Raw genomic sequence first — 25741 nt, 5'->3', positions numbered from 1 at the left:
ACCTCCCAAACCCATGACCTCTACCACCTGGAAGGACAAGGGCAGCAGATGCATGGGAACACCACAATCTGCTTGTTCCCCTCCAAGTCACACACCATCCAGACTTGGAAATATATCATCGTTCCTTCACTGTCACTGGGTCAAAATCCTGGAACTCCCTTCCTAACAGCACTGTGGGTATACCTATCTCACATGGACTGCAGCGGTTGAAGAAGGCAGCTCACCACCACCTTCTCAAGAACAATTAGGGATGGGAAATAAATGCTGGCCTAGCCAGCGACGCTGACATCCCAAGAACTTGGATTCTATTGTGATTGGATATATAAAGTCTGTGAGAGAACAAACTTATCTCTGGCTGTATGTAGTGCTATGAAAGGTTAATTTTAAACAAACAGGAGTGAAAGGGTTTTGGTGTGAGTGTTGTCCAGTCCCAGGTTTCATTAAGTTATCCAAAAATCTAACATGTAGAGTATTTCTATATGCAACCTTACTAAGAAATCTCTCTCCGATTATAACGGAATAAGTAAACAATATCTTTTAGCATTACTGTGGAATGCAATCAATGTCATTATAATATATCATCTTGCTGACAAATTGTGAATAATTTTATTCCCACAGATAACTGGGCTTTTTTATTTGCACAATGGCTGGCTCTTAAGCATAAACTCCCACTCCATGTCTGCTTTTGCCTGGTGCCCAAGTTCCTAGATGCCACCATCCGCCATTTTGGTTTCATGCTGAAAGGACTCCAGGAGGTTGCTGAGGTAAATACTCTGAGCTATTCTGTTTGATTCACATTCTGTACCAGTATTTTCAAATCTCTAGAAATTTGTAATGGGTGGACTTCAGGAGAAGAATAATGATGTCAAGGAGATTTTACACTCTACACCTATCTCAGCTGTAAGTGATTGTAAAATAAAACACAAATTTGGCTTGATGAGACAAGGTGGTGGAACTGTACATTTCACTTGTGTGATCACACACTTGCAACACCCTCTGCTCTAGTATATACTGGAAATGTAACGTGTCAGCTTTGACTCAGTGGTAGCTCTGTGGGTTGTGCATTCAAGTCCCACAAGAGGCTTTAGCACATAATCTAGGCTGACACTTCAGTACGTTATTAACAGAGTGTTTTACTGCTGGGGGTGTTGATATGTTAAATCAAGGTTCATTCTGCCTTCTCAGGTGGACATAAAAGATCTAATTGCACTATGAAAAGAAAAGGAGGGGAGTTCTCCCAGTGACCTGGCCAATATTTATCTCTGAATCAACACCACCAAATAGTTTAATTAGTCACTTATCTCATTCCTGTGGGCAAATTGGCTGCCACATGTTCCTTGCATTACAAAAATGATTACACTTCAAAATTAATTCATTGGTTGTGAATTGCTTTAGAACATTGAGATTGTTGAAGTCATTTTATAAATCCAGTGATGCAGTGATAAGAAACAAAAATTATATTCGTTTTTGTCTTGTAGGCTATTTTGTAATGTGATTTCAACTGAAGTTCCTTAAATGACCCACCCAAACTCTGCAACCTTCTGAACCCCAAATCCCCTCCTACATTCACTCCTCTGACTCCGGCATCCTGTACATTTCCCACTCTTTCCACCTCACCTCCCCTTCACAGCTGGAGCTTTCAGGAACCTTAGCCTATTTGGAACTCCCTTCCCAAATCCTTCTCAAAGCATATCTCCTTGATCAAGTTTTTAGTCACCACCTTTTTGCCCCAACAAAGATTCCCACTTATTTTCTCCTCTGCAAATACTTTGGGACATTTTTGTGCATTTGACGGCAAGAAGTTGCTGTCACCCATTGATAGTAATGTCACATTGTCACAATGCGATCAGGGAGCAGTGAGAAACACACCTAGTATTGCTGAATTCCTAGTCCATTCCTAGTTTCTCCAGAGGCATTGGATCATTTTTATTGTAGCAATTTGTTTTTACAACAAAATGGCTTGCTAAGATACTTCTGAGGGCAATATGAATCAACTGCATAGTGTGGGACTGCAGTCACATGTGGATCAGACCAGGTAGGGATTTTACATTTACTTTTCTGAAGGAGATTAGTGAACCAGTTACATTTTGACATGACCCTGCAGCTTTCTTGCCTTTTTTTCTGATGTTTTGTCTGGAACCTGAAGAAAGACATAAATAACATGGGGTTAGGGGCAATTTATTAGCTTGGATAGAGGAGTGGCTAACCAACAGAAAACAGAGAGTTGGGATAAATGGGTCCTTTTTGGTTGGCAAGATGTAACTAGTTGGGGTGCCACAGGGTTCGGTCCTCGGGCCCCAACTATTTACAATCTATATTAATGACTTGAATGCAGGGATAGAAGTTACGATAGCCAAATTTGCAGATGACACTAAAATAGGTGGGATAGTAAGTTGCAATAAAGAAATAGGACATTTACAAATGGATATGGATAGGTTAGGTGAATGGGCCAAAATTTGGCAGATGGAGTTTAAAGTGGATAAGTGTGCAGTTATCCATTTTGGTTGGAAGAATAGAAAGGCAAATTATTGTCTAAATGGAGAGAAACTTGAGAGTGCTTCGGCGCAGAGGGATTTGGGTGTCCTCGTGCATGAATCGCAGAAAACTAATATGCAGGTGCAGCAGGTAATAAGGAAGGCAAATGGAATTTTGGCATTTATTGCTAAAGGAATAGAGTATAAAAGTAGGGAAATGTTGCTGCAACTGTACAAGGCATTAGTGAGACTGCACCTGGAGTATTTCGTACAGACTTGGTCCTCTTACTTGAGGAGGGATGTAATAGCATTGGAGGCAGTTCAGAGGAGATTCACTAGATTGACTCTGGAGGTGAGGGGTTTGTTTTATGAAGAGAGATTGAGCAGTTTAGGCCTTTACTGTCTAGAGTTTAGAAGAATGAAAGGAGATCTAATTGAGGTATATAAGATGATTAAGGGGATTGACAAAGTAGACGTAGAGAGGATGTTTCCTCTGGTGGGGCAATCTAGAATGAGAGGTCATAGTTTATGATAAGGGGTAGCAGATTTAAAACAGAGATGAGGAGAAATTGCTTCTATCAAAGGGTTGTGAGTCTGTGGAATTCACTACCCCAGAGTGCGGTGGATGCTGGGACATTGAGTAAATTTAAGGAGGAGATAGACAGATTTTAATTAGTAATGGGTTGAAGGGTTATGGAGAACGGGCAGGAAAGTGGAGTTGAGGCCGAGATGAGATCAGCCATGATCGTATTGAATGGTGGAGCAGGCTCAAGAGGCTGAATTGCCTACTCCTGCTCCTAGTTCTTATGTCCTTAGTTCTTATGTTCTAATTGGGATAAATCCTTCTTATTACCTTTTTATAATTTAAAGAGAGAAGAATGGAGAAAAGGCTTTGGGCAAAAGAGGAGGAGGAAAATAAATAGTGCTGGTCAATTTGATGATCCAGAATATGAAACACTGATTGTATTGCTGGTCTTAACATGCAGGAGTGCAAACAGCTGAATATTTATTTCCATCTGCTCACTGGATTTGCCAAAGATGTGCTGCTGGAGTTTGTCAAAGAACACAACATTGGAGGTGTGGTTACAGATTTTTCCCCATTGCGACTCCCACTGCAGTGGGTTGATGATGTGAGACGCAACCTACCGGAAGATTTACAATTTGTCCAGGTATTAGTGTATTTTTTTCCTTCAGTGAAAGAGATCTTTTAAATGCCTGAAATTTGCATTGTCCATGCAGCATGTCAATACTGTAAGGTTCACTCTGTCTTGTAGAATAGCCTGTTGGGACCATCGTAGTTTGTTATCTTGCATGTAGAATTTCTCAAAAGAACAGTTGTCTTCTGAAAAACGTGGAGCTAGTTATTATGCAACATAAAATGTTTACATCTTTCATCACAGGAGCTTTAATGGTGAAGAATGTCATTTCAATATAAGATTTATCCTTCAACCAACATCATTAAAAGAAAATTATCTGGTCAATATCTCATTGTTGGTGAGAGCTTGCCATGCACAAATTGGTTGCCGTTTTTTATACAGTGCAACAGTGACTGTAAAATGCTTTGGAATGTCCTGAGACCTTGAAACGTGCTTTTGAAGAAAAAAAAGAACTTGCATTTCTTATATTACACTATAATACAGATGTCCCATCTCCATATGACAGCCTAAATATCCGTATATGGTTAGGAACATAGGACAGTATAGGACTAGAAAAGAATTTGTAACCTTTCTGCCCAGTCTCAAAACTTAAAATCCCTTAAATGCCCAGAAATATCTATCCAATTCTCCTGTTCAGTTTTTCTGCAGTGTTTCCCTTGCCTTCCTGTGCAGTCTGTTCCACACATTCACCACCCTCCTGTCTAAAGTAGTTAAAGCTGAGCTGTAAGTGTACCTTCCCTCCTCCTAAACTGGTTCTAAAAGGTGTGGCCATCTTGCACTAAAATTTATCAGTTTGTTTAGGGATTCTGCGTTATTTTAAACAGCCTAGAGGAGATTTTAATCAAGTTTTTGGACTATATTAGATATTCCCTTGTATACATGGGTACTAGTCACAACTATAAGTGGTCCAAATTCCTTACTTTCAGAGGTGTGCTCAAACAACCCAATGTCTTCTTAAACAATAGTGTAATTCAGGAATATAACAATAGGACACCCTTGTGATTTGAGCTAGGTGTCATGTCTTTCACATGTGTCATCATGTATGCTTCTGCAGTAATTAAGGTACTGAATTGGGGGAAGGCCGATTTCAATATGATAAAACAGAATCTGGCCAAAGTGGACTGGGAGCAGCTACTTGTAGGAAAGTCTACATCACATCAGTGGGAGTCATTCAAAGAGGAAATTGTGAGAGTTCAGAGTCAACATGTACCCATTAAGGTGAAGGATAGGACTAACAGGCCCAGGGAACCCTGGATGTCAAGGGATATAGAGGATTGGATCAGGAAAAAAAAGGAGGCTTATGGCAGATCCCAAGCACTGAAAACAGTGGAGGCCCTAGAGGAGTATAGAAATTGTAGGGTGGCACTGAAAAAAGTAATTAGGAGAGCGAAGATGGGACATGAAAAAACACTGGTGGGCAAGATAAAGGAAAATCCTAAGGCATTTTATAAGTATACTAAGGGTAAGAGGATAACCAGGGAAAGAGTAGGGCCCATTAGGGACCAATGTGGCAATCTTTGTGCGGAGCTGGAGGACATAGGTGAGGTTTTAAATGATTACTTTTCATCTGTGTTCACTATGAAGAAGGACGATGTAGGTGTAGAGATCAGGGAGGGGGATTGTGATATACTTGAACATATTAGCATTGAAAGGGAGGAAGTATTAGCTGTCTTAGCGGGCTTAAAAGTGGATAAATCCTCAGGTCCAGATGAGATGTATCCCAGGCTGTTATGTGAGGCAAGGGGGGAGATAGTAGGGGCTTTGACACTAATTTTCAAATCCTCTCTGGCAACAGGAGAGGTACCAGAGGACTGGAGGACAGCAAATGTGGTACCATTATTCATGAAGGGTAGCAGGGATAAACCAGGTAATTATAGGCCGGTGAGTCTAACATCAGTGGTTGGGAAAATACTGGAAAAAATTCTGAGGGACAGGATTAATCTCCACTTGGAGAGGCAGGGATTAATCAGGGATAGTCAGCATGGCTTTGTCGGGGAGACCGTGTCTAACTAACCTGATTGAATTTTTCGAGGAGGTGACTAGATGTGTCAATGAGGGTAAAGCAGTAAATGTAGTACACATGGATTTCAGTAAGGCTTTTGATAACGTCCCACTTGGGAGATTGGTTAAGAAGGTAAGAGCCCATGGGATTCAGGGCAATTTGGAAAATTGGATCCAAAATTGGCTTAGTGGCAGGAGGCAGAGGGTAATGGTCGAGGGCTGTTTTTGTGATTGGAAGCCTGTGACCAGTGGTACCACAGGGATTGGTGCTGGGAGCCTTGCTGTTTGTATTGTACATTACTGATTTAGATGTGACTATAGGAGACATGATCAGTAAGTTCGCAGATGGCACGAAAATTGGTGGTGTTGTAAATAGTGAGGAGGAAATCCTTAGATTACAGGGAGATATAGATGGGCTGGTAAGATGGGCGGAGCAGTGGCAAATGGAATTTAATCCTGAAAAGTGTGAGATAATGCATTTTGGGAGGACTAACAAGGCAAGGGAATATACAATAGATGGTAGAACCTTAGGAAGTACAGAAGGTCAGAGGGACCTTGGTGTACTTGTTCATAGATCACTGAACGCAGCAGCACAGGTAGATAAGGTGGTTAGGAAGGCATATAGGATACTTGCCTTTATTAGTCGATGCATAGAATATAAGAGCAGGGAGGTTATGGTGGAGCTGTATAAAACGCTAGTTAGGCCACAGCTGGAATACTGTGTACAGTTCTGGGCACCACACTATAGGAAGGATGTGATTGCACTGGAGAGGGTGCAGAGGAGATTCACCAGGATGTTGCCTGGGCTCGAGCATTTCAGCTATGAAGAGAGTCTGAAAAGGCTAGGGTTGTTTTCCTTGGAGCAGAGAAGGCTGAGGGGGGACATGATTGAGGTGTACAAGATTATGAGGGGCATTGATAGGGTAGATAGGAAGAAACTTTTTCCCTTAGCAGAGGAGTCAAGAACCAGGGGGCGTAGATTTAGGGTAAGGGGCAGAAGGTTTAGGGAGGATTTGAGGAAAATGAATTTCACCCAGTGGGTGGTTGGAATCTGGAACGCACTGCCTGAAGAGGTGGTGGAGGCAGGAACCCTCACAACATTTAAGAAGTATTTCGATGAGCACTTGAAATGCCATAGCATACAAGGCTATGGGCCAAGTGCAGGAATATGGGATTAGAATGGTTGGGTGCTGGATGGCCGGCACGGACACGATGGGCCGAAGGGCCTGTTTCTGTGCTGTATAACTCTATGACTCTAATGTTTCTGAAGGCTGACTGAGAAGGACTTAGCGAAACAAGGACAGACATGAATTATTAAGATGTTTTATTTACAGACAGGTGAGCATACGAATTAAAAGTCAAAACAAATTCCACTTAACTCACTCAGTCTCGCTGCTCTCCATGAAAGTGGAAGAAAATAATAAGCCACGTACCCTGTGCTTTTTGTGGGCTGAATTGTTTGAGGCATTACCTTTCTTTCAAACTATGTCTAACTGCAAACACTGACCTCCTGCTCTGGGACAAGGACTGTCCCCTGTAGTCCTTTGTTCAAAACCTGAACAGCCATGAACATGTTTTGTTTTTTTCCATTCTTTTTATTAATTCTGACCCCAAGAAGCTAAAGGCCAACGTCTCTGACACTTTTCTGTCCAGGAATTCATCCTGGGATTCACAGCAGATCTGTCAGACAAATTGACTATACCCTCTTTCACAAGCATAGTCTCAGCAGACACCTTATGCTGTGCCCTTATGAATAAAATTGTTTCATTACAATGGATGTGAATATCTGTTGGCCATCTAAGATGAGCATGACATCCATGGCCATTATAGAAACGTCCAATGCCTGCCTCATAAACACTTCAAGCTTCCCTGCATTTTTGAAACATATACAATTTTTTTGAAAACAAAACATTTAACCTTTACTCATCCCCAAATCTATTCTGCAAACAAAAGTTTTTTTAAAAACTGTAATGTGATTGTTCACATTACAGGAGAAAAGGCACAGCAGAGGGCCTTCAGCCCTTCCTTTAGCTCAGATGTCTTCAGTTATGTGTCAGATGGTTGCTCTTTGCTGCACCGTCTCCAGTGCCTGAATATTTCTTGCTATAGCAGGGCAAGCAGAATCACACACAGTACTCCGGGTCTCACTGTACCAGTATCGTGTACAGAGACATCAGCTCCTGGGATTTGTGTTGTACATCACAAGATCTGGTAATGTTACTCGCTGTTGCCGCACATTGTTTCTACTATCTAAGTGCTGGATTCAATTAAATGCAAGTTTTAAAATTATATATTGCTATATGGTGCAAAGAATAAACCAGTAATTAATCTGTACTCCTCAGAGGACTTTTATTCCGAGACAGTTGGAGATACATTTCCACATTATTTTGTAGAGGAACGGAAACTGACTAAGTTCCGGACTGTACATAGGAAGGCATCGCAACATAAAGAATGCTGCTGTAACTCACTTCCATTAATCTTTTTATAATGTGCAGGTATTTTGTTTACAATGCTTAGGTTGATGCTCACAATATTGTACCCTGCTGGGTAGCCTCAGACAAACAGGAATACAGTGCCAGAACAATCAGGAAGAAAATTCATGACAAACTACCCCAATTCCTGACAGACTTTCCTGCAGTTGTCCAGCATCCTTATACCTCTCCGCTGAAAGCACAGGTTGGTATCATAGAATATTTAATCTGGAAGTTCACTGGATTAACTGAGCATTATAAGAGTACGGAGACAATTTAATGTATTAACTCCACAATTAAGAATGTAATGATGGTGAATAGAAACAAAATTAGTTTGACTCTGCACAGGTGTGTAATTACTGCTGTCTGAACGGCCAGTATTATAACACCAGGAATGTGCATAATTATTAAAAATCATAACTTCTACATAACATTAAAAAAGTTGCTTTTTTATTTTAACTAGTGATTTACAAAACCCTGTTATATTTATTTCCAGTAGCCCCCAAAGTTTGCTGGCCAATTTTATAACTAGAAATTCATTCATTGGGATGATCAGGTTCCAGTTGTATTCTAATGAGTTCTGCTTATATTGAGAACCCATTCATTTGACATGGCTTAGTTAAAGAAATCCAACCCCAAGAGATAGACCAGTTTAGAGATTTCAGGTTTTCTCTTGTGCCATTGACTATGACATAAGAATTTCAATATTTCTGGTCAGATCTTGCTACATGGCTATTTGGATCAAACAAAATGAAAGTTTGCCCTGAAGCCAGTTTCCTCATTCTAATAACCAGTCTGATATAACATTGTTTTTGTATAAGTAGATTCTTAACATATTCTGGGTCCAAAACTAGCTGGAGATCTTCATAATCTTCAAATGGAACAGCTTCATTAGATATACAAGTGCTTTTATTGAATACTTGCTTTAAGTATGTCCGGTTAGTTTATCCACACTGCAAGATTTTTGTTTTATTGTTAAATATCCATGCATTTTATTTTCCTTGCCATGCTGTACAGTTAGTTACTGAATCCCTGGCAATCAAATCAGTCCTAATCCTTTTTTGCCTGCCCCACCAAAACAAGGAAGCATAGTACGGCTCATCTAAAGGAACTATGTACAGTAGTTAAGTTTGACTGGATATTCCAAAATTGTTTTATCATATTGCAACAATTTTTAAAATGTAATTATTCTACAGGTTTTCAGCTTTGAAACAAGAATAATTTTGTGTGAGTTAAACTATCTTTTAGGTGATTAAGAATTTGGTGCTTGTCTTCTCATTTACTGCTGATTTGGTTTTGTTACTTTAAAAAGGATTATATGATTACCGTATCTGACTGATTACTTGCTCTCTACTAAAGATTTCATTATTCTAAATAATCCCAGTCATTTGTAGTTAGCTTTCATTTGTTTTGATCTTTCCAGCTGATTGATTGGGATGCGGCCTATGCAAGCCTTCAAGTAGACCGCACAGTTAAGGAAGTTGACTGGGCCAAACCAGGGACTGCAGCAGGTCTAACTAGACTGGAGTCATTCATTAAGGAACAACTCAAGCACTTCAGCACAGACAGAAACAACCCAAATAAGGCTGCCTTGAGTAACATGTCACCATGGTTTCACTTTGGTGAGTCTCCTGGAAGCATTTAACATTGGGAATCCAGAGACTTCTTTTTTCTTTCATTCTCAGAAGCGTTTCTGGAGATATCTTCACTGCTGTACTGAGCTCAATAGATGTGCCTCTAAAACAGTGCAGGAGAATTTGAGACAAAATGTTTGGAAACTTTGTTAGTAAGTATATCCTACAAAAGGGCTGCAAGTAGAAATATATACTCAAAAGGAAATTGCATTTCAAAAAAATTAATGGGACTGAAAGTAGAAAAGTCACTAGCCCAGGTGGGTTGCATCCCAAAAATCCTTGAAGGAGGTCTGTGAGGCAGAAGATAGAAACACCAATAATAATTTTCTAAAAATCTTTGCAAATAGAAATTGTGCCAAAGGTCTACAGAGTAGCAAATATTAGAACCCTTTTCAATAAAGCGGGGAAAAAAATAAGCCAGGAAATAATAAGTAAGTTAGTCTTACCTTGGTTCTGGGTAAACCTCTGCCATCCATAAATATGGGATGAAATCAGGGAATGCTTAGCCATGGGCGATTCAGGGATTTATTTTTCAGAGGTAGAATGTGTCTGAATAATTTAATTGAACCCTTTGAGTAAATAACAGAATTTACAAAGTGACTGTGCCAATGCTGCCTAATATCTGATTATACAACATAACTCAGAGACATAACCAGATCACTCTTTGTAACTGAAATGAAATTTGTAAGCTATGGACCTGTCCTCGCTGCACTCCTTCAATCTTTTGATAATGCCTTAGTCAGATGACAGCAGATGCAAATCATAACACTGCTTGATTTTACATACAGAGAAACAACACTAACTAAATCTGAACTTAATTCTTCAACCAACATCTGTTCCTTATTTATGAACAAGAAACATAACATAGATACACTGCACTATCCTTATTCGTGAACTTACTTAACTATTTCTACTCAGCCTCATCACTGAAGCTGATCTCTCTCTCCAGGCCCAGTCTGCACTCTCATAAACATTGTAATATGTCACTGCTTCTCTCCATTACTAGTTTTTGCACGAAATCCACCTGAAAATGTTGTTTTTTTGTTCTCCCCTTGCTTGACAGGGAAACTAGCGTCTGACCTCCTAACTCTCTCCTCATCCATGGATCCATGTAGCTTGAACGCACATTCTCCATCCTCTGCCATTGTTACTTTGAAGTAACATTTTAATATAACTCTTAATACTGTATCTGGGAAAATAGCCGGAAGTTGTTAAATGTGAAAATTGTACATATGGATTTCCAGAAGGCATTTGCTAAGACTCGTTACCAAAACTGAGGGTTTAAACAAAATATAGCCCTATAAGATAGAAAAACAGCTAAGGCAAAGAGTAAAGGTAAGAGGATATTTTCTGAATTAGCAAGTGTCACGACCAGGTGAGAAAAAGATCTAGGGTTCCCTTTCAGCCTTCACCTGGTCATACTGTAACAGGGTTTAATTTTAAACACACTGTTTTTAGCTCCCCCCTTGGTGAATCCTTGTTCATCGCTTTCCAATTATGAGGCAAAGAAACCAGCACAAACAAGCTTTCTTAGGTTTAAAGAAGAAACGTTGAAATTTATTAAACCTGAACTTAAAGTCTAATTTGGTTAACGCCTACGGATACACGCCGCGCCCCATGCTAGCATGCATACGCGATACACGCATGCAAATAGAGGCAGAAAAGAGCAGAAGAAAAATAAAGTGGAAATGTTTGAGGCAAAATCTGAAGAGTTTTTGTTACGGTTCCTCAAGCTCACTGTAGAGTCTTTGATTGTAGGTAGATCTTGCTTTTCTTTGGGGCCTAGTATTCTTCTTAAACCTTGTTCGCTGTAGGAGACTTTTCTCTCTTGGGGTTCATGTGTCTTCAGTGGATTCAGAGGCTTGTGAGAAAGAGATGGGAGCAGGCAGACAGGAGAGGCTGTGGCGAGCCAGCCAGGAGAGATCTTCTCAGTCCAGGAACATTCTGCTTTCTGGCCAAGTTGTTTGTACAAATTCAAAAAACTCCGGTTGCCCAGCAGGTTAGTCATGTTACTAGCTGGTTTGATGATGTCTGTTTGTGCATTCGGCCATCTTAGCATGGAAACATAGAAAATAGGAGCAGGAGTAGGCCATTCGGCCCTTTGGGCCTGCCATGCCATTCAAAAAAGGTCATAGCTGATCATCTAATTCAGTACCCCGTTCCCGCTTTCTCACCATATCCCTTGATCCCTTTGGCATTAAGAAATATATATCTCTGCTTCTTGAATATATTTAATGACTTGGCCTCCACTGCCTTCTGCAGTAGAGAATTCCAAAGGTTCACCCTCCTGAGTGAAGAAATTTCTCCTCATCTTGGTTCTAAATGGCATACCCCATATCCTGAGACTGTGACCCCTGGTTCTGGACTCCCCAGCCATCGGGAAAACCCTCCCTGCATCTAGTCTGTCTAGTCCTGTTAGAATTTTACAGGTTTCTATGAGATCCCCTCTCATTCTTCTAAACTCTACTGAATATAGGCGTAGTCGATCCAATCTCTCCTCATACATCAATCCTGCCATCCCAGGAATCAGCCTAGTAAATCTTCTTTGCACTCCCTCCATGGCAAGAACATCCTTCCTTAGATAAGGAAACTAAACTGCACACAATACTCCAGATGTGGAGTATCACCAAAGCCCTGTATAACTGCAGTAAAACATCTTTGCTGCTGTACTCAAATCCTCTTGCAATGAAGGTCAACATGAAGGCCTTCCTAATTGCTTGCTGCACCTGAATGCTTGCTTTCAGCGACTGGTGTACAAGGACACCCAGGTCTCATTGCACCTCCCCTTTCCCAATCTGCTACCTTTCAGATTATCTACCTTTTCTGTTTTTACAACGAAAGTAGATAACCTCACATTTATCCATGTTCTACTGCACTGCCATGCGTTTGTCCACTCGCCAAACTTGTCCAAATTACACTTTGCATCCTCCTCACAGCTCACATCCCCCCCCCCCCCCCCCCCCCCCCCCCCACCCCTCACCAGCTTTGTGTCTTCTGCAGACTTGGAAATGTTACATTTAGTTCCTGCACCCAAGTCGTTAATATATATTGTAAATATCTGGGGCCCAAGCACTGATCCCTGTGGTACCCCACTAGTCACTGCCTGCCACCTGGAAAAAGACCTGTTTATTCCTACTCTCTGTTTCCTGTCTGTCAACCAATTTTCAATCCATGCCAGTACATTACCCCCAATCCCTTGTGCTTTAATTTTGCACACTAACCTCTTACATGGGACCTTATCAAAAGCCTTCTGAAAATCCAACTACACACATCCACTGGTTCTCCCTTATCGATTCTACTACTTACATCCTCAAAAACTCCAGTAGATTTGTTAAGCATGATTTCCCTTTTGTAAACCCATGCTGACTTTGCCCAATCCCGTTTATGCTTTCCAGGTGTTCTGCTATCACATCCTTTATAATAGACTCTAGCATTTTCCCCACGACTGATGTAAGGCTAACTGGTCTGTAGTTCCCTGTTTTTTTCTCTCCCTCCTTTTTTAAATAGTGGGTTTATATTTTCCTATCCTCCAATCTGTAGGAACTGCTCCAGAGTCTTTTGCATTTTGGAAGATGACCACCAATGCATCCATTATTTCCAGGGCTACTTCCTTTACTACTCTGGGATGTAGATTATCAGGCCCTGGGGATTTGTTAGCCTTTAACCCCATTAATTTCCCTAGCACTATTTTTATTACTAATACTGATTTCCTTCAGTTCCTCCCTCTCACTAGACCCTTGGTTCCCGAACATTTCTGGGAGGTTATTTGTGTCCTCCTTTGTGAAGACAGAACCAAAGTATGTGTTTAATTGTTCTGCCATTTCTTTGTTCCCCATTATAATTTCCCCTGTTTCTGACTGTAAGTGACCTGCATTTGTCTGCACCAATCTTTTTCTCTTCACATATTTATAGAAGCTTCTACAGTCACTTTTTATGTTCCCCGCAAGTTTACTCTCATACACCATTTTCCCCCGCTTAATCAACTTCTTTGTCCTCCTTTGCTGAATTCTAAACTGCTCCCAATCCTCAGACTTGCTGCTTTTTCTGGCAACTTTATATGCCTCCTCTTTGGATCTAATACTATCCCTAATTTCTTTTGTAAGCCACAGTTGAGTTACCTTTCCGGTTTTATTTTTGCACCAGACAGGAATGAATAATTGTTGTACTTCATGCACACGTTCTTTAAATATTATCCATTGCCTATCCACCCTCAACCCTTTTAGTAAAATTCCCCAATCTACCATAGCCAACTCGTGCCTCATACTTTCGTAGATTCCTTTATTTAGATTCAATGTCCTGCAGTCAACTTGGAATGTGAGCTCCCCCACCTTCAAAGTCTGGTGATCAAAAGTCCATTGTGGGTTGAATGACAGGGAATGGCTGCTTTGCCCTTCCAAACACCATCTGCAAATATGCAAACATCCCTTCCAACCACGGCTGATCTGTTCAACAAGTCCTCCCCTCACCCAGTAACAGTTTAAAATCAATGTTCAATGCAAAAATAATGTGCCTCATTCTTGGCAGGTGGGGCCTAGCATGACACAAGATATACGTCGGATGCAGGTAATAGTGTGCCTCCATCATCTGAACTGCGATCTGTTTTGTTTCCCATTTATGTAAAAATTTGGAAAATAAACACAAGGGGTATAGTTTTAAAAGTTTAAAATGAAACCAAATTGGGGCATGAGAATCTGAGGAAGATTTGAGCAGGCCATATGGGATAACAAAATAAGCAGAAAGATGGCACATGCTGTTTATTACAAAAAAATGTGAAATAGTACATGTTGGGAGAAAAAAGTAGTGCAAGGAAGAATATCTTAAATGGCAAGATCCATAAGGGTGGATGAACAGCGAGACCAACAATGCATATACATTGTTAAAGGCAGAAAAGACCATTCAAAAATGCAAATGCTATTTTTTTGTTTTATGCATAGGGGCATTAAAAATAATGTTGGATTTGTGCAAGACATTAGTTGGGCTACAGGTGGAGTATGCCACATACCTAATGTCACATAATAGAGAGAATATTAGAGCCTTGGAAGGGGAATATTGTAGATTGACACAAATTCTACCCAGATTGAGAAGCTGTAGTTACAAAGAAAGGTCGAAACGATTGGAGCTTTTCAATGGAAGGTTAAAGGTACATTTATTAAAGGTTTTCAAAATTGTAAAGGTTTTCAGAAGGTGAATAATGAAAAATTGTTTTCACTGGCAAATCGGTAATAAAGGGGCATGGACTCAGGATCATGACTAGAAGAGCGAAGATAAGTTAGAGAATTTTTTTTTACACAAGTTTTTTTTATTCACTCATGGGATGTGGGCGGCATTAGCTAGGCCCAGTATTTATTGCCTATCCCCAACTGCCCTTGAGAAGGTGGTGGTGAGTCACCTTCTTGAACCACTGCAGTCCACGTGGGGTACGTACACCACAGTGTTGTTAGGAAGGGAGTTCCAGGATTTTGACCCAGTGACAGTGAAGGAATGCCGATATAGTTCCAAGTCAGGATGGTGTGTGGCTTGGAGGGGAACTTGCAGGTTGTGGTGTCCCCATGCATTTGTTGCCCTTGTCCTTCGAGGTTGCAGAGATCGCGGGTTTGGAAGGTGCCGTCTAAGGAGCCTTGGTGCGTTGCCGCAGTGCATCTTGTAGATGGTACACACTGCTGCCTCTGTGCGCTGGTGATGGAGAGAATGAATGTTTGTGGATCGGGTGCCAATCAAGTGGGCTGCTTTGTCCTGGATGGTGTCAAGCTTCTTGTTGGAGCTGCACCCATTCAGGCAAGTGGAGAGTATTCCTTGTAGATGGTGGACAGGCTTTGGGGAGTCAAGAGGTGAGTTACTTGCCGCAGGATTCCTAGCCTCTGACCTGTTGTTGTAGCCATGATATTTATGTGGCCACTGCAGTTCAGTTTCTGGTCAATGGTAACCCCCAGGATGTTGATAGTGGGGGATTCAGCGATCGTAATATCATTGAATGTCAAGGGGAGATGGTTAGATTCTCTCTTGTTTAAGATGGTCATTGCCTGGCACTTATGTGGTACGAATGTTACTTGCCACTGTCATGGAAGTGTTTTTTTTCTCTCTGTTTAAAAACTAAGAGGGGATCTGTGTGCCTTTCAGACTGAAAGAAGTTTTAATATTCTCTGGGAACAGAGTGTGCGAGCTACAAGCTTGTTCCTAAGCAAAAGCAAGAGTGCTGTGGTCACATGCCGTATTGTATCAGTTTAACTGTGTGTAAAGACTAGCTAGAACCGGTTTGATCTGGTAGACCAGCGAAGCGTGCTCTCTTTGACAAAAGGATTTGTCTCCCTCTCAGCAGAAAATCTATATTGACCTACAGGCTGTGTTTCGCCAGAGGAAATGATGCCTGGAAAGGAATCTTTGCATTATTGGAGGTAGTAAATTCCTTTTTACTCCCGTCTCTAGTAAGAAGTCTCTGCCTCAGGAGTGACTGTCTGTTGTCTTTTGTGTTTTTGGAAGTTCTGGAAACTCAGTAAAGTTTCTACTGATAGACTGCTAATTCAAAAATCTAAAAAGACCTGTTGTTATACTACCTGTTGTAAGATCTGTGTGACACCTATTGCTGCTAAAGTGCCTTGAACGCCTATCCATTACAGACTGTTAATCAACTCGCCTGGGGATTTCGAGTAGCATCTAACTATTTGACTCTGGGACACTTCACTAATCCAGGAAAGTAACAAACCAGGACCTTCAGCCCAGTTGTTTTATTATTCCTAAGAAACAGCTCTAATTTAAAAACATCATTTTCGAACCGATTAACCGTTAGTTTTTGAATGCAGGTGTGGGTGCGTGAGGGTTAGGAGGAATAAGAGGTTATAAAGTCTTTTCAGACATAGATTTATCTCTGTATCGTTTAAGATTTAGTTTATTAATAAATAGTTAGTTTGTTTTTGTTTAAGATACCTGTTTGGTGTGTTTATTTTGGGGGTTAATTAAGTGTTTAATTTGGCTAATTTCCGGTATGTGGAAAACTTTAATAATATGATAAGACCTGTGCAGTAATGGGAATGAATTGACAATGCATTACTCTTGCCTCGGGCTGATAAGTGGTGTTACTACCAAACCAGGATGTTGTCCAGGTCTCGCTGCATTTCTACACCTTACTGCTTCAGTATCTGAGGAGTCGCGAAAGGTGCTAAACAATGTGCAATCATCAGAGAATATCCCCACTTCTAACGTTATAATGGAGGGAAGGTCATCAATGAAGCAGCTGAAGATGATTGGGCCTAGGATACTACCCTGAGGAACTCCTGCAGTGATGTCCTGGAGCTGGGATAATTGACCTCCAACAACCACAACCATCTTCCTTTGCACTGGGTATGACTCCAACCAGCAGACAGTTTTCCCCCTGATTCCCATTGACTCCAGTTTTGCTAAGGCTCCTTGATGCCATACTCGGTCAAATGCTGCCTTGATGTCAAGGGCAGTCACTCTCACCTCACCTCTTGAGTTCAGCTCTTTTGTCCATGTTTGAACCAAAGCTGTAATGAAGTCAGGAGCTGAGTGGCCCTGTCGGAACCCAAACTGAGCGTCATTGAGCTGGTTATTGCTATGTAAGTGCTGCTTGGTAGCACTGTTGATGGCACCTTCCATCACTTTACTGATGATCAAGAGTAGAGTGATGGTGCACAATTAGAATATGCAGTGTTTTAGCACTGTGACAGGAAGTGTGACATCATTTAAAAGGGAATTGGATAAGTATTTTGAAAAGGAATATTAAAGTATCAGGGAAAGGGCAAAGAAATTGGGTTAGAAACCCCCAGTTTGAATTAGTACTGATATTGGTTTATTGGACTGAATGGCCTCCTTCCATGATTGATTCTGAAAAAGCAAGGAGTTTTGCTGTTCACCCAGATTACTGTAAGGCAGTTCTGTAATAATATCAATGATTCTGAGGGGGAGTATCTGAATCTCCTTTTGCAGGTCAGATTTCAGTTCAGCGCGTGATCCTGGAGATAAAGAAATACCACAGCAAGTTCAAGGACAGTGTGGACAGCTATATTGAGGAAGCCGTGGTGCGGCGGGAGCTGGCGGACAATTTTTGTTTTTATAATAACCAGTATGACAAGATTGAAGGTGAGGATTAGCTTTGGTTCGTATTAGCTCAAGTGGAGTATTGAATAATGAGGGATCACATCACTCTGCCAACTTTTGTTGTTTGAATCTTACAAGATATTCATAATTATTGAATTCAATCAGGTTGAATAACAAATTCTCTTTTGATGGCGCAGTGGTTAGCACTGCAGCCTCACAGCTCCAGGGACCCGGGTTCGATTCTGGGTACTGCCTGTGCGGAGTTTGCAAGTTCTCCCTGTGTCTGCGTGGGTTTCCTCCGGGTGCTCCGGTTTCCTCCCACATGCCAAAGACTTGCAGGTTGATAGGTTAATTGGCCATTATAAATTGCCCCTAGTATAGGTAGGTGGTAGGGAAATATATAGGGTCAGGTAGGGATGTGGTAGGAATATGGGATTAGTGTAGGATTAGTATAAATGGGTGGTTGATGGTCGGCACAGACTCGGTGGGCCGAAGGGCCTGTTTCAGTGCTGTATCTCTAAACTAAACTAAAACTAAATTAAAAATCCTCATCGTGCAGATCTATGGAATCTAATATAATGCTCCCTTTTCTTTTTATGTTGGTTTAACACTGTGTACTGCTAAGAAAATACAGTTTTGGGGTGTAATCTTAACCCCATTCACCAGGTAACAATTGGCTAGGCGGGCAGTTCTAAACACACTGGTTACTTGCCTGCCCTCGAGCCGACTAGATCCTATTGCATGATTTTTATTGGCGTTTCTGGATATGTGGCTTAGCCCACCTGCCAAAAACTAATAAGGTTCTACTTTAGAAATGCTAATCAGGGTCCAAAAGCATCAATTGGACTCCAACAGCAATTTTATTTGGCAGCTTGAGCAGGGAAACTGCCACAACTTTTCAGGACTTGCTGGGAAGAAAAGGCCACGAAAGGCAAATTTTAAACTCCCTTTTGTGGGGACAGGACAGTGTTCCTCCAGTCCCCACAAGGCCATCTGTGGCCTGGGTATGGCCCAGGCCCACCCCCACCCCGCTCCTGAGTGTTGGCAGGTGACCCTTGGTTGTCAGATTACTTTTCCCCCCAGAGGCCAGCTGCCTTACCATGTCCAATTCCAGCCCATTTCAGGTGTGATGTGGACCAGTGGCATATTAACAAGACTCCAAGGTTAAAATTGCCGTTCTCATTTCTTGCTGGAAGCCGATTGGCAGTTAAAATGTCTCACGTTACATTTTAGGAAGTGGAGTATTTTGTGATTCTGAGGATTTGATTGGCAAGAGAACGTGAGGAAACTTTTTTTTAAAAACCACTATTGCAGATGGTTAAATCTGGCCCTTGGTTACCTGTTTCTTTCAGGTGCCTCTGCCTGGGCACAGAACACTCTGAAAATGCACAGCAAAGACCAAAGGTCACATCTTTACACACTGAAACAACTGGAGGATGGGAGAACACATGATCCTTTGTGGAATGCTGCACAGGTACGTACAAATACTATTAATGTTGCCTCTAAATTTTCTTTGTACTGGATGGGCTATAAACCCTTCTGAGCACATTTTTGTCCAAGAGCAGTTTAAAAGTCATAACTTGCATTCTGCTGGAAATTTATCCTGACAAACGGATAAAGTTTGAGCGGCTTGTTTATTTCAATACACAGCTGTGCATATGTGCATCTTAGAAATAACATTGAACACAATATTGTATTCAAGTTTATGGTACTGATGTATATTAATCAGTTCTGAAAGTATGAGAAGGCTTTAAAAATCACAAGTTCCAGAAATTAAAAGAAAAATCAATTTCATAGGATACTTGCAAATGAGGAAAGTCATTCAGCCAATCTTGATTTATTCATCCAGAATGAACATACATTCCTATCCCCCCGCCCCCATTCATGTGAAATCCTGTACTTTCAGCTGCAATTTTTTTTTGTTTTCTGTAGCTTCAGATGGTCCATGAAGGAAAGATGCATGGTTTTCTACGAATGTACTGGGCTAAAAAGATTCTGGAGTGGACCACTTCTCCTGAAGAAGCTTTGCAGTTCTCCATCTACCTGAATGATCGTTATCAACTGGATGGCAGAGATCCAAATGGATATGCAGGTAATTGTAAAGTTGCCTTATATTTATCTAATAAATTTGCTGTGCATATTAAGTGTCTCTACTCAAGAATATTTCTTTCTCATACAGGGGTACTTGGAAAAGTTAAAAGTAACAGACTCTAAACATCTTGTATAAATATATAGGCTGGAGTTTTACATTGGGTGGGTGGCCCTGCCCACCAGCCGAAGAGTCGGGGGTGGGCCCGCCTCTGCCAGGCCTGTGGAACCACAATGGGATTTTTCACTCCCAAGGCTCTTAATTGGCCCTGGGCGGGAATCCCACCTAATGGAGCTGCTGGCCAATCAGCAGCTCCTAGTCCCAGCAACACCACTGGGAGTAGTGGCCACTGCCGGGACTGCACCCTGAAATGGAAGCAAGAGGGACAACGGCCCCAGAAAGAAGATATGTTTTTGGGGCCAAGCGAGGCAAGGGTTGGGAGTCAGTTGGGGTTTTTGGGGGGGGGGGTCCTAGTGGGGCACAGGGTGCCCAATCAGGAGGACCCCCACCCCACAGCCTCCTAGGGGCCTTTGCCGCCTGGCCATCGTTGGTAAAATACCAGTGGGAGGAGGCCATTAAGTGGTAGTTAATTGGCCACTTAGGGGCCTTGATTGGCCTGGGGTGGGTGGGTTGTTTCTCACCACTACCCCCCTATGTAAAATTGCAGTGGGGGCGGGAAGGCATCAGGAACAGCACCTCCCCCCCACCCCCCCCCACGAGCGGGAGGTGGGGCATAAAACTCCGGCCATAATTTCCAGTCCCTTTCTTGCCCTTTGGAATAAGCAAATGTTACCTTTCTTTCCCAAGAAGAGCCAATCTCCTGGGATTCCTTTCCCATTCCTTTCTGAACAGCGAAGTACAGACCATTTGAGCATTGAGGGAATGGAATTTTTCTATTCAGGAAATGAAATGGATCCACATCGGAGTGCTATGTGGGTACTATCTATTGCCTCCTGAAATTTGGAGAAACCAGCAGCATCTTAGAACTAAATAGCCCTGTCATGTTACTGCCCAGGAGTCATTCCAAAATGGGTGAATCCCTCAGCTGTCCTGAAGATGGAATCAGTGACCAATGTAGTCTTGGACAGCTGTCTGCCTGATGTGGCATACTTCCCCGGCTGCAGTTTGGAAGGATCATCCAACTCAGTAACCTGTTCTCGCTTTTCCCCCATATCTTTGATCCCTTTCGTCCCAAGAGCTATATCTAACTCCTTCTCGAAAACATACAATGTTTTGGTCTCAACTGCTTTCTGTGGTAGTGAATTCCACAGGCTCACCACTCTCTGGGTGAAGAAATTTCTCCTCATCTCAGACCTGAAAGGTTTACCCTGTATCTTTAGACTATGACCCCTGGTTCTGGACTCTCCCACCATCAAACTTGATGAAGGCAGAACTGAAAACATCCCTGGCGCCTATAGACTTATTGCGGGGTAATCGCAGGATGGACCCATCCTCTACGCTGCCTCATGCTCTTTTCTGTTCTTGAATTCCTTCCCTTTACATCAAGATTGGAAATAGGGGAAATCCCCATAGGGAAAACCTTGCTGATTTGTGGTATCCCTTATGGGGGTTGAAATATATTGGTATTCAAAGAGCTCCTCACTCTAGCAATTTAAAGTGCAGCTCTGTAGCTTTTCAAAGCAAGAAGTAGTAAACAAATTCCTGTGAAATCAAGAGGTGAAAGGGAGGGAAGAACTTAAAACAATCACCATCAGGGAAAAGGTGCTGAGAAACCTATTAGACCTAAAGACTAACAAGTCCTCAGGACCAGATAGCCTGCAGCCTAGGGTCTTAAAAGAAGTGACTGTAGAGATAATAGAGGTTTTGGTTATAATCTTCCAAATTTCTTTACATTCTGGAAAATCTGGAAAAAGCGGATTGGAAGATAGCAAAAGTAATATCTTTATTCAAGAAAGGAGGGAGATAGAAAGCAGGAAACTATAGGCCGGTTAGCCTAACACCTGTAATCGGGAAATTACTAGAATCTATTATTAAGGAGATTATAGCAGGATACTTAGAAAATCATAATGGGATCAGACAGAGTCAACATGGTTTTTGAAAGGAAAATCGTGTTTAACTAATTTATTAGCGTTCTTCAAGGAAGTAACAAGCAAGGTGGATAAAGGGGAACCTGTAGATGTGGTGTACTTAAATTTCCAAAAGGCATTTGATAAGGTGCCACATCAAGGTTACTACACAAGATAAGAGCACATGGTGTCAGGGTAATATTCACATGGATAAAGGACTGGTTAGCTAACAGGAAGCAGAGAGTAGGGTTAAAATGGGTCTTTTTCAGGTTGGCAAGCTGTAACTAGTGGAATGCCACAGGAATCAGTCCTGGAGCCTCAACTATTTACAATTTATATCAATGACCTTGATGAAGGGACCAAATGTATGGTAGCTAAGTTTGCTGATGACCAAGATAGGAAGGAAAATTAGTTGTCAAGGAGGTTAAGAGTGTGGGCAAAAATTTGGCAACTGGAGTATAATGTGGGAAAAAATTAACTTGTCCACTTTGGCAAGAAGAATAGAAAAACTGTATAACTATTTAAATGGAGAGAGATTGCAGAACTCAGTGGGATAGAGGAATCTGGGTGTCCTGGTGCATGAATCACAAAAAGTTAGTATGCAGATACAGCAAGTGATTAGGAAGACAAATGGAATGTTGGTGTTTATTGCAAGGGGAATAGAGTGTAAAAGTAGAAGTTTTACTGCAGCTGTACAGGACATTGGTGAGACAACATCTGGAGTACTGTGTACAGTTTTGGTCTGTTTATTTGAAAAAGGATATAATTGCATTAGAAGCAGTTCAGAGAAGGTTCACGTGACTAATTCTGGGGATGAAGGGCATATCTTATGAAGAAAGGTTGAACAAGTTGGGCCTATACCCGTTGGAGTTTAGAAGAATGAGAGGTGATCTGATTGAAACATATAAGATCCTGAGGGAACTTGATAGACTGGATGCCGGGAGGATATTTCCTCTTGTGAGGGAGACTAGAACCAGGGGACACAATTTAAGAATAAGAGGTCTCCCTTTTAAGACTAAGATGAAGAGAATTTTTTTTTCTCAAAGGGTTGTTAGTCTGTTGAATTCTCTTCCCCAGAAAGCAGTGGAGGCTGGGTCAATTAATTTAAGGCTGAGCTAGATAGATTTTTGATGGGCAAGGGAATCAAGGGTTATGGGGGGCAGTCAGGAAAGTGGAGTTGAGTTCACAACCAGATCAGCCATAATCTTATGGAATGGCAGAGCAGGCTCGAAGGGCCAAATGGTCTTTTCCTCCTCCCAAGTCCTATGTTCCTATGTAATATGCAGGAAAACCTGACGTTGGCAACGGAAGCCACCATCTTTAGCGTGGATCTGCTCATGACAGGGTTTTTTTTAGTTTTGTTTTCTCTAAGCTACACCGATTGGTAATTATGTCAAATGGGGGCAGAAATGACCAGAATTCTAATACCTTAAGCTATGCATTTAATTTTCACATGTGATGAAGAAAGGGCAGAGGAAATGCCCCCTTTCCATTTGATCCAGAAATTTCAGTGGTATGAAAATGATCGACCCCGATAGTCATGCTGCACCCACATTACACCTCTAACTTGTTGAAACCCAGCACAGATCTTCAGCTCTTCTAATTCTGACCTGAAATATGATCTTCCTGTTTCAGTAACAGCAGCTGTGAAATGCTGCACAAGTTCAGCCTTGTTAAAACCTTGTTGGAAGGTCATCAAACAAAAATCATTCCCAATATGCATTTTTCTGATGAACCACCACTGTTTCTCTTTAGCACTATCTAATCAACTCACCAATAAATCTGCATTTATTAGATATCCATTCCTAATTACCTGTGCTCGACTCCTTTCTCTCTCAGGCTGCATGTGGTCAATATGTGGAATCCATGACCAAGGCTGGGCAGAGCGACCTGTCTTTGGCAAGATTCGTTATATGAATTATAATGGCTGTAAGAGGAAATTTGACATTGGCCAGTTCGAAAGGAAATACAATCACAAGACGTTTACAAAACCATTGTAGATCAGGGTAAAAAGCTGATGTAGCATCTGTGGAGATGTGACCTTACCTGACCTGCTGAGTATTTCCAGCATCCACAGTATTTTGCGTTTGCATTGTAGATCAGTGTGCATGTTTTCATAAAGATCAAGTGCTTTGGAAGTTTCTTTGTCTATTTTTAATATGTAATTCAGGATAGTGTGTGGTCTGGGAAGTAGATTTAGAAATATCGTGTTATATGATTTTATACATTAAAACAAGTGCAGAATAAGAAAAACCCATTTGACTAATTAGACCCACTCTCTTCATAGGCTTTGTTTCATCTACCCTATAATATGCTATACCTCACTTATTCGTTCTCGTAAAATGCTCTGAATGAAACTCCTTGATCCCCAAAGGCAGTAGACCAATATTGAAGAATCCATTGCGACTCCTGACCATTGACATTCTTTTGTCTCCTTGCTGTTTTGTGTAATTTTTGCCTCACCCAAATGACGACATGGCTCTGAATGGGTAGGGAGTGCCTGTATTGTGATGCATAGGTCATCACAACTATATGGGACATATACCAGGGTAATTGCCGAGATGTTCCTACCAGGGGCCTCTGCTGCTGTCCTTGCCAAAGTCCATGGGGTCACCCATGCAACCAGGAAATGCAAATTGAAAACAGCACAGTGATGTCAATGAGGCATCCGAGATCTTAGCTAGTGAAATTTAAAGATAAAGAACAGAGCAATGACAGAGAAGGAAATAGGATAGGAATTGCAGCCAAATTTTTAGCCCAATAGGAGCAGGCACGAAATTTCGCATCAACTGGCACGCCACTTCTTGGTTCCATCCTGCCTCCAGGAGGTGGGTTGGGGGTGGCAAAGCTACCTACCCACAAGTGGTGAGTAGCCAATTAAACTAAAGGCCTCTTGTGGGAGGCTGACTAGGATTTTCCAGGTTTTGGGAGCCTGCCTGCCTTTCTTAATTAGTCAATTCGGGGAAAATCACAAGTGAGCGAGTGGTCCCCACCTAGTGAGTGTTTCTGGCTTCCATTTGAGCCTGACAGCAGGGTGCTGAAGCCTGCAGGGAAAATCCTGCCCTTAGAGTGAAATTAGTTAGAGACAGAAAGATTGGATTGAGAGCAAGAGAAAAGACTAAACGTTTTAAAAAATACATTTTAAGAACCACTAGAACAATTTATGACTTGCAGAAGCAAGACTCCGGTTGCCATTGTTGCCTTTCTGGGCTTCCACGAATGGCATGTCAGGGCCAAAACTCTCAGCATGAACAAGGTCCTTACGACATGAAATATCAACCTTGAATGGCTGCAGCAAGATTGATTTGTAATCACTGTGTAAATCCAGCCATTTCTTAACTCTCATAAGATTGCTGGCAAGTTCCTGGTCTTGCAAGGCTAACAGTGGAATGGTACAAATCATCCAGCAATTCATGTTGATTCACAACTCATGGCATATTTCTCCACCACCAATTGCTGGGTTTTTCTACGCCAGTAATGGCAAATACTGTGAATTCATTATTTTTTGAGCAGTTCTGGGCTCTTCTATATAGCTGTGCAGAATTAGCAGTATGTTATAGTGCCAGAGCACACCACAGTGGCTTAAATGGAACACTGCATCTCAATGCAGTCACTTTAATGAAGTTTATACACCCAAAACATTAACCTGTTTTTTCTCTTAAAAATATTTGTACAGCATTTTGTTGTTTCAGATTTCCAGTTCCCTTACATTTCTTTAATATTAGATGACAGAGCACGTGAAGGCAGGTTAATCAAGACATACGTAATCAGTTTGATCTTAGCAGCTCTGGGAGCATAGTTGCAAGTGGCAAGAATCCAGTGGTCTTAAAACACAG

At 41.5% G+C, this 25741-nt stretch overlaps 1 protein-coding gene across 2 annotated transcripts in view; it reads left to right on the top strand.

Moving 5' to 3' along the window:
• The window catches only part of cpdp (CPD photolyase), a 29370-nt gene extending 5327 nt beyond the window's left edge, over positions 1-24043 (top strand). For both annotated transcript variants that reach the window (XM_068042387.1, XM_068042389.1), the window contains exons 3-10: positions 619-764; positions 3461-3643; positions 8150-8308; positions 9527-9725; positions 17679-17831; positions 19142-19263; positions 19722-19881; positions 23745-24043. In XM_068042387.1, coding sequence (XP_067898488.1) covers positions 619-764; positions 3461-3643; positions 8150-8308; positions 9527-9725; positions 17679-17831; positions 19142-19263; positions 19722-19881; positions 23745-23905 — 1283 coding nt within the window. In that variant the 3' untranslated portion in view covers positions 23906-24043. The remainder of the gene's footprint in view (positions 1-618; positions 765-3460; positions 3644-8149; positions 8309-9526; positions 9726-17678; positions 17832-19141; positions 19264-19721; positions 19882-23744) is intronic.
• The last annotated feature ends 1698 nt before the right edge of the window (positions 24044-25741 follow it).

This window comes from Heterodontus francisci, chromosome 11, assembly GCF_036365525.1.
Source record: "Heterodontus francisci isolate sHetFra1 chromosome 11, sHetFra1.hap1, whole genome shotgun sequence".
Taxonomy (NCBI): domain Eukaryota; kingdom Metazoa; phylum Chordata; class Chondrichthyes; order Heterodontiformes; family Heterodontidae; genus Heterodontus; species Heterodontus francisci.
Note: the sequence above shows the minus strand (reverse complement) of the source record. Positions and strands in the feature narration are given on the sequence as shown.